The 9007-nt window shown below is 43.8% G+C and overlaps 3 protein-coding genes across 3 annotated transcripts; all 3 read right to left on the bottom strand.

The window, feature by feature from the left end:
- Positions 1-1334: 1334 nt before the first annotated feature.
- LOC139124390 (uncharacterized) lies at positions 1335-4041 on the bottom strand. Its single transcript, XM_070690522.1, has 2 exons — positions 1549-4041; positions 1335-1372 (listed from the first exon to the last, which is right to left on the bottom strand). Exon 1 carries the CDS (start codon positions 4039-4041, stop codon positions 1960-1962), a length of 2082 nt encoding a protein of 693 aa, XP_070546623.1. The 3' UTR covers positions 1335-1372; positions 1549-1959.
- Positions 4042-4103: 62 nt separating this feature from the next.
- On the bottom strand, positions 4104-4769 carry LOC139124389 (uncharacterized). Its single transcript, XM_070690521.1, has one exon. It carries the CDS (start codon positions 4767-4769, stop codon positions 4104-4106), a length of 666 nt encoding a protein of 221 aa, XP_070546622.1.
- A 1720-nt stretch (positions 4770-6489) lies between these two features.
- On the bottom strand, positions 6490-8575 carry LOC139124545 (uncharacterized). Its single transcript, XM_070690683.1, has 2 exons — positions 8506-8575; positions 6490-8329 (listed from the first exon to the last, which is right to left on the bottom strand). The coding sequence occupies exon 2, from the start codon at positions 7429-7431 to the stop codon at positions 6490-6492; it is 942 nt and encodes a 313-aa protein (XP_070546784.1). The 5' UTR covers positions 7432-8329; positions 8506-8575.
- Positions 8576-9007: the final 432 nt, after the last annotated feature.

Here is a 9007-nt window from a genome sequence, read left to right as displayed (position 1 = left end):
TATTTTCGAGGGAAATGAAAAGTAACTGCATCCCTACCGTCTATATCAAACTTGAAACATCACCTTTAAATATCATGCCATTCAAAAAATAGACACGGTGAAATGCCAGAGATGAAGAAAACGGAATGTTCATGCATCGACATCAGCATGATCAGCGAGCTGCATGCCATGGTATCAGCTGATCAATACGATCATTATTATGTCGCTAGTAGTACAGCATTCATTGCAAACGATATCAACAGAGTTCAACATTGTTATTCAAATGTTTATATTTCAATAATAACTGTGTCTATAAATTTAATTTTCGATGGCTCCTTGAGAAGAGCTATTTTATTTCGGCGAACGACAGAACTTGACGTAAACGGGTGCTTGAAAGGTACAGTTGACAAACATACTAGAGGGTTTCGGTACCGTCGCGATATCGAGAACAAGGCAAGGTAAAATCACAGACATGGAGAAAAAAACGATGAATGAAAGTTGTCTCCGATTACAGTCAGTGCATCAGAATTAGGTGGCCGAGATGTTAGATCAACGGAGAGTCCACGGTCGTCGTGATTGTTGGTAGTAGCTGACCTTGGACCGAGACTTTGAATGGCTCCGTAGTATGTCCGTAGACAGTTCCGGTCAGGGTTGATGACAGCAATCTGCCGTTGTTGGCCCGTTTACGGCTGGTTCGAGTAGCCTTTCACGCTTGCATCGTTTACATGGCCACTGACATACATAATATGCCATGTGTCAAACCCAGTATCGTCTAGGAGTTTGCAAACGTACTGAGTTCTGTTTCACCTATCGAACCATGTTGTAAACAAACGTAGTAGTACAACCAGCGTATCGGACGGGGACTGCATGCTGAGCGCCAGCCAGACAGACGGCAAGTGCGTGCGTGAGGACTCAAAAAAATGTAATAAATCGTACAGTAAGACATTATTATCAATATTGTGAACCATTGTCAAGATTTATAGTTTTGTGTATTACATGGTTTATCCGATATTTCCCCTCCTTTTAAATGCGCAGTCCTATTTTCGTTTTCCAAAAAAAACTTGCTCGCTGTGGGGCCAGAGTGCTGAATAATGGAATACATTATCAGTAATAATGTATGGATATGACGTCACAAAATTCACTGGTATTGACAAAGCTATAATATAGTGCCAGATAATATGCGATGGAATTTTGCGTTTCACGTCGTTCAATCATTCAGATGGAAATGCCGGCCTTCTCCAAACTAGGAAAAAATTAGGGTGACAGACTTTGGCTAACTCTTGTCGTGGCAGAGTCCAGTTACTTTTGTATCCGCTAAGTGCCAACCACTCCAAGAAATAACCACCCTCAGTTGCTTTAGTTTAGGATAGGTTTATTCAAGAAGCGGTGAAAACTGGGTAAATAAAGAGATTAAAATACAAGGTCATTCATTGTCTACATCGAAGAGTCGAGGTAAATCGAGTTCAAAGTAAACGGAATAAAAGAACTAAATTCTACTAAAATATCTAAGCACTGCATTCAAAATGGTCCTCTAAATAATTGGAAAGTCATAAAAGGAAATCAACTTACATCGTTGCGCCTACAGTCCTACTTTTGGCTGGAGTGTTTGTGAGATCCACGTGGCATGTCTACTTGCTTTGAAACAGTGGAAGAAAGACGTGTCTGCGTGGGTGTAATTTAATCTTTAACCTTTTAATTGTTTTACCAAGAAGTTTCTTGACCTTTGTGTCAGAGGGCCTTAAGAAAGATAGAGGGCGATCTTCTGAAAATCTAGAAAGGGTCATGAAGGGTCAATTCAACACACTCCCCGTCTAAAAATGCGCGGTAAGCTGAATTTTTACTAATCATAATTTCATATAGAATAAATGCCTAATACCGTATATTTTAGGTCTAAATAAATTCTAAAAGCTAAGAGTATATACGAAAGGGTTCATACTAAGAGAGTCCGTATATAATGTTCATTGAATTCAATCACAGAGTTCAATTTGTACTTTCAATCAAAACTAATTCACTAATTGGTCTGAGGTAGGTTCGATGTTCGCCATCTTTGTAGATCATCACGTCTACTTTTCGTACTTTGTTGTCATCGCTGGGGTAGACCTTCACTATGCGAGCGAGGGGCCAGCTGTTTCTTGCGTATTCTTTCGCTCTCAAAAGAACCACGTCTCCTTCTTTGACGTTGATTGTAGATTTGTTCCATTTTGGTCGTGGCTGATGGCTTTGTAGATATTCTTTTCTCCATCGTATCCAGAATTGATCAGCTAGATACTGTACGCATCGCCAACGTTTTCTACTGTAGATGTCTTGTTGGACAAATGAGCCTGGTGGTGGGGTCGGTGATTGAGTCTTCATCGTGAGTAGCATGTTTGGGGTGAGAGCTTGGGGATCGTTTGCATCTGATGATACAGTCGTTATAGGTCTGGAGTTGACGATGGCGCTGGCTTCTGCCATGAGAGTTGTCAGCAAGTCATGTGTGTATTGTTGCTTGCCTAGTTGATAGTTCATGGAGTCAAGAACGCGTCTGATGGTACCAATTTGTTGTTCCCATATACCGCCGAAGTGGGATGCGTGAGGTGGGTTGAAAATCCACTCACAGTCTCTCGTTGTAAGGAATTTCTTGATGCGGTCTTGATCCAGCTCTTTGGCTGCTGCCTGAAGTTCGTTCTTTGCGCCGATGAAGTTGGTGCCCTGGTCACATCTGAGTTTCTTGATGTTGCCGCGTATAGCTATGAAGCGACGTAGGGCGTTGATGAAGGATGAAGTGTCCATGGAGTCTATTACTTCTATGTGTACTGCTGTAGTGTAGAGACAGACAAAGATAACTGCCCATCTCTTTGCTTCAGACGTACCGGCTCTGGTTTTGCGGGAAGCTATAGCCCAGGGGCCGAATACGTCCATCCCGACGTTGGTGAATGGTGGGGTTTTCTCTGTTCTGTCCGACGGTAGGTCGGCCATGAGTTGAGTGAGTGGTTTTGCTCTCAGTCTTCTACATATCGCACATTTGTGTAGTATACTTCTTACCATGTCATGTACACCCATAATCCAATAGCCATTAGCTCTGACGTTTGACAGGGTTAGTTGTCTGCCTTGATGTTGTACTTGTCGATGCACATGATCGATGATAAGTCGTGAAATGTGGTTGTCCTGTGGGAGGATGATGGGGTGTCGGCCGCAGAGGTCGATGTCGGATTGACGAAGTCTTCCTCCAACACGGATGAGTCCTTTTTCATCGATGAATGGGTTCATCCGGCTGATGGGGTTCCGTTTCTGTAGTTTGTTGTTGTCAGTGCCTGCTGACTTTGCTGCAGATAGTATTTCATATTCTTTATGAAACACACTTTTCTGTACTGAGCGTAGGATGATGGTTTCTGCTTGTGCCATCATCTCAATTTTCAGTTCTTCTGGGGACTTCTCTTCTTCTTTTTTGTCTGTATTTTCTGGTGATTTTCTTTGTCTGATTTTGCCTATTAAGTTGGCAATAATTCTCTTCAAGGATCTCCATGATGAGAATCGTTGAAATGGGTGAGCACCTAAGTCGTCTTGTTCTACTTCCTTTGTTGATGTGTTGAGGACAGCAAGTTGTTTGCGGACCTCAGGGTCTTCGTCACTTACTGTGTATTTGTGTTCTGTTTCTTCATGGTTGTCTTGTTGCTTGTCTCGCTGCCACAGGAATGCTGGTCCTGATAGCCAGATAGTTGAGTTGAGTTTTTGGGCTGGTACGCTGCGTGATGCGATGTCAGCTGGATTTTCGTGTGTAGACACATGTCGCCACTGGTGTGGTGATGATATGTTGTGTATCTTTTCTACTCTGTTCGCTACGTATACGTGGAAACGTTTCGAGGTGTTGTTTATATATCCAAGGACGATTTCGCTGTCCGTGTGATATATGACGTTGTCGATGTTCAGGCCGATTTCTGATGTGATCTTCTGTGCGAGTTCTGTCGCTAGGACGGCTGCACACAGTTCTAGGCGAGGTATGGAGACTGCATGAGTCGGGTTTACCTTTGCTTTGCCAAGTATGAATGATATGTTGACGTTGTCTTCCTGGTTAATTAACCGCATGTACGCTACGGCACCTATGGCTTCATTGCTGGCGTCAGAGAAAATGTGACACTCAGTTTTCTTTATGGGTCCGAAGGTGGGTGGAGTGTAGCATCGCTGTAGCTGTATCTTTGTGATGTAGTTGAGGTTGTTGCACCAGCGGGTCCATCTGGGCAAGTATTTCTCTGGTAATGTTTCATCCCATCCAAGGTTTGATGAGTTGCGTCCTTTAGTTCTGTCATGAGGCCTCGTAGTATTAGTTTTCCTTCTATGGAAACTGGTGCGAGTATACTGAGTGGATCGTATATTGAGTTGACGATCGCCAGTACTCCCCGCCGTGAGAATGGCTTCTCCTTCAAGTCTACTTCGAATGTGAATGCGTCCGCCTCTAGAGACCACTTGACCCCTAATGATCTCTGTGTTGGTAAGGTGTCTTGGTTGAAATCCAAACTCTGTAGATCTTTGGCTCGTACTTCGTTTGGAAGTGCTGTCATGACTTCTTCGTCATTAGAAACGATCTTGTGGAAGTTCACGTTTCTGGTCGCTAGTAAGTCTCTTGTTCTATTGATGAGACTGATAGCTTTCTGTGCATCTGGTGCTGAGGTTAGTCCGTCGTCGACGTAAAAGTTCTTGTCGATGAACTCTTTCACGTCTTCTCCATACGTAGATACGCCGTCTTCAGCGATCTTTCTCAGTCCGAAGGTAGCAATGGCTGGTGAGGAGACATTGCCGAACAGGTGTACGTTCATTCTGTACTGAATTACTGGTTTCGTGGGGTCGTTGTCTTTGAACCAAAAGAAGCGCAGATAGTCTCTGTGTTCTTTGTTGACGTGGAAGCTATGAAACATTTGTTCTACGTCGCCCATTACTGCTGTCTGCTCGCGTCGGAATCGTAGCAGGATACTGAGGAGGCTGTTCATTTGGTCTCGGTCCCTGAAGCAATGCGTCGTTCAAGGAGACTCCATTGTACTTTGCACTGGAGTCGAATACTACTCTGATCTGCTGTTTCTTGGGATGGTAGACACCGAAGTGTGGTAGGTACCATGCGTTGTGGGCATCTATTTCGTTTTCTGGAACGGGACTTGCGTGGTCACGTTCCATTATTTTCTTCATAAACTGAAAGTATTCTTCCATCATTTGTGGTTTACGCTGAAGCTGATTCTGTAGATTGTAGAATCGGTTCAGAGTTGATTGTCGGTTGTTCGATAATTTCTTCGGGTCTTGCCTGAAGGGGAGAGGAAGTTCTAGATTGCGTCCTCATTTACATGGACTTTCGTTGCATGATGTCCAGGAATTGCTTGTCTTCAATGGAGGGTGCCTTTTGTTCGTCGTAAGGTGTCCGCTTGAAGACGTTGGTGCCGAAGTTGATGGGTTTCGGGCTTATTATGTCTTTGATGTGAATGTGATGGTTACATTCGAGCGCTGATTCGTTGTAGCCGTTGAGGGTTGCAGTCGTACGGTGTACTGAAGTGCGGATTACACCTCTTGCTGTCTCTAGGCACAGTTCGCCTGAAATTGTCCACCCTAGGTCGGTGCGTTGAGCCCAAGGCGAGTTTACAGGTCCGTTTCTTGTTTCTCTGACTTTCAGTGGTTCTGGGCAGTTTCTGCCGATGAGGAGATGAATTCCGACGTTCCTTTTCGGTTCCGGAATGTAATCGATGATGGGCTTCAGATGTTTGAAGGCCTTGCAAATGTCTGGTGTGGGTATTTCGTTCTTGTCGCTCGGTATGTTGTCGTTTTCTAGCAGGACGGGAAGAGAGAATTTTTTCTTTCCGTCATGTGATTCTATGATGACGCGGTTGCTACGTCGTCCCTTTCTGAGTTCTCCTTTGCCACTGCATGTTGACAGTTCGTATTCAAGGTCTGGGCCGTGTATCTTCAGTGCGTCGAAGAGGTGGCTGTCACCCATACAGGCGTTGGACTGGTCGTCTAGGACTACGTAAGTTTCTATGTAGTCTGCTGGTCGGTCTTGTGTATACACCTTTGCGAGGACTATCTTCCCACACGAACGTCCGGCTGGGCATTTCGTGAGTCTGGTGCATTTTGTTGTAGCTTCTTGGGTTTCCTTTTCTTTATCTTCTGGTTTGGTTTTGGTTGCTTTCTGCTTAGATCTGTCACCGGGTGTAGCGTGGAGACAGGTGATGTGTTTCTTGCTCTTGCATATAGCGCATTCGATGGTCGATGTGCAGTCTTTGGCGAGATGTTTCTCAGTGCATTTAAAGCACAAGCCTTTCTTCTTACACAGTTCAATTCTGTCAGCAACTGGTTGCTTTGCAAATGCTTTGCAATCTTTCAGGTCATGTCCTGTAGCCTCGTGAAAGAGACATTGTTTTTCTTCATTTGATGATTTCGTTGCGTGTACACGCGCTCTAGTCTTCGTTTGTTGACTGGATTTTGACTTACTTGTTCCAGGGTGTGTGTCGTCTGGTCTTGGAATATCAGGATCGCATGCTGCTTTCGCTGTGTCTTTCAGGAAGTCTTTGAAGAACTTGAATGGAGAAATGTTTTGTGGCGTCGTTTGTATGATGCCACGTTATCTCTCCACTTGTTGAGGACGAATCTTGGTAACTTCTCCATGACGGGCTTGAGTCCCTGTGGTGTATTGAGGGACGAAAGGTCAGGGAGTTTTCTCATGTGTGCCTCTGTGTTAGAGCACAAGTCTGATAGTTCGAGTAGCTTTTTGCTTTCGTCTGGTTTAACTTTCGGGAAGGACTTCAGTCTTTCCAGGATTACTGCGGTGATGACTGCAGGGTTGCCGAATCTGTCTTCTAGTTCTATCCAAGCCTCTCTGTATGACTCGTCTGGGTCGTCTACGTAGCATTGTAGATGGTCTTCGACGATTTTCTGCGGATCTCCCAGCGTGTATTTATGCAGGAAGTCAAGTTTCTCAGATGTCTGTATGCAGGCCATTGTCACAGTGGCCTCGGATGATCTTTTCCATGACATGTACATGGTTGGGTCGCCTCCAAATGTTATTGGTTGTTGTAGTGGTAAACGTTGATGGGCCATCATTTGGGCTATCTCCGTCAGACGTTGCATGTTGTTGTTCTGGCTTGTTGTAGGTGTCTGTTGATTTGAAGTAGGTGTAACTGTCTCACCTGATTCTGTTGGTGTTCCCTGTCCTGGTTGTATCAGTAGAGGGGATGATTCTAAGTCTTTATTTTGTGCTTTGGGTATGAACTCAGTAAAGTTCAGTGCTGGTAATGGATCATGCTTCATTTCTCTTTTCATTGCAATGTATCGTGATACATGGTCGTTTGATGACTGGTCTGGTGTAGTAAGTGTCTGTACTGGTAAGGAATTTTCTTCCGCTACTTGCTGGAGGGTTTCTGCATCGATCCTTGCCTTTTCTGCTTTCATTTCAGCTTCGATAACTTTGATTTTTGCTTGATGGTGAGCAATTGTCTTCATATACTCTGCCTCTCTTGCTGCAGAGCGTGCCTTGCCTTGTGCCTTTAATGCGTTTGTTCTGGATGATGTTGATGATCTGGTCTGTGTGAACTACGTAAGCTGCCTTGTGTAGATCCTCGTTCGGATGGTGATTTGAAGATGAGGACGCTGTTTTCAGCTCTCCTTGTCTTTGCATCGTTAATGTATTCATTTGCTTGTTCAATGTTCCTATTGAAGCTTATTTCCGTTAATTCTGCATGCTCCTTACCTTCTGGAGTCTTGTCTTGTTGATAAAGTCTCTGAAGTTTGTTCCAAGTTTGTTCGTATTCCTTGGAAAGTGTCTCTGCTGTATCAATTTTGCGTTCTGTTGGGTCCTGCATCCCCCTGAGGTCGATGAGAACTCCCCTTGTTTGGTTCCAAATGCTTGACAGGGCCTTTTCAGTGTTCAAGGTAGCATAGAGCAGTCCTCTTTCGTTTTTACTACTGTCCTGTAGAGGGCGCCCTTCAGTTCGGGCAGCAGATCCACCTTCAGCAGTCCCACTGGGAACCGCCCCTTCCTTTGTTTGTTCTGTGGTATTTTCTGCCTTAGAAATATCTTCTTGATCTTCATTTTGAGATTCTGTGTGAGCTGGTTGTTCAGCTCCTTCGACTTTATTTTCTTCCATTATAGTTTCTTTGAGTCAGTTGTAGTTGGCTGTATATGTGTATACAGTTGGCCTACCTTGTAGCCTATATGCCAGTGTCCGCTGTGCACTCGAGCCAGTGTCTTGTCCAATGGTTCACTGGTTTTCACTTCCAACGATTTTTCACTGTGGCGGAGTCCAGTTACTTTTGTATCCGCTAAGTGCCAACCACTCCAAGAAATAACCACCCTCAGTTGCTTTAGTTTAGGATAGGTTTATTCAAGAAGCGGTGAAAACTGGGTAAATAAAGAGATTAAAATACAAGGTCATTCATTGTCTACATCGAAGAGTCGAGGTAAATCGAGTTCAAAGTAAACGGAATAAAAGAACTAAATTCTACTAAAATATCTAAGCACTGCATTCAAAATGGTCCTCTAAATAATTGGAAAGTCATAAAAGGAAATCAACTTACATCGTTGCGCCTACAGTCCTACTTTTGGCTGGAGTGTTTGTGAGATCCACGTGGCATGTCTACTTGCTTTGAAACAGTGGAAGAAAGACGTGTCTGCGCGGGTGTAATTTAATCTTTAACCTTTTAATTGTTTTACCAAGAAGTTTCTTGACCTTTGTGTCAGAGGGCCTTAAGAAAGATAGAGGGCGATCTTCTGAAAATCTAGAAAGGGTCATGAAGGGTCAATTCAACACACTTGTATAACAATGACGTAATTTAATGAGAAGACCTTTGTATTTGAGCTCGGCAACATGTTTTGATTTGAGAACTCTGATCATGACGGATTCACTGAAACAGTGAGTATTAAACAACTTTTTCCTATGTCCATGTAGCACTTGTGCAAAAAATAAGCGAGTCCACATGCCTTTGGCGAATCAATAAATGCGTTTTTCACCAAGCTGAAAGGTTGAAAGATGCGTCCGTCACTTTTGGATTCACTGAAACAGTGAGTATTAAACAACTT

Source organism: Ptychodera flava (assembly GCF_041260155.1).
Source record: "Ptychodera flava strain L36383 chromosome 23 unlocalized genomic scaffold, AS_Pfla_20210202 Scaffold_24__1_contigs__length_23054250_pilon, whole genome shotgun sequence".
In the NCBI taxonomy this organism is placed as follows: domain Eukaryota; kingdom Metazoa; phylum Hemichordata; class Enteropneusta; family Ptychoderidae; genus Ptychodera; species Ptychodera flava.
The sequence above is the reverse complement of the archived record's forward strand: the minus strand, read 5'-3'. Positions and strand labels throughout refer to the sequence as shown.

Coding starts and splice junctions, on each gene's coding strand:
- LOC139124545 (XM_070690683.1), bottom strand. CDS start 7,431: ATGAAGACAATTGCTCACCATCAAGCAAAAATCAAAGTTATCGAAGCT.
- LOC139124389 (XM_070690521.1), bottom strand. CDS start 4,769: ATGAACGTACACCTGTTCGGCAATGTCTCCTCACCAGCCATTGCTACC.
- LOC139124390 (XM_070690522.1), bottom strand. CDS start 4,041: ATGCGGTTAATTAACCAGGAAGACAACGTCAACATATCATTCATACTT.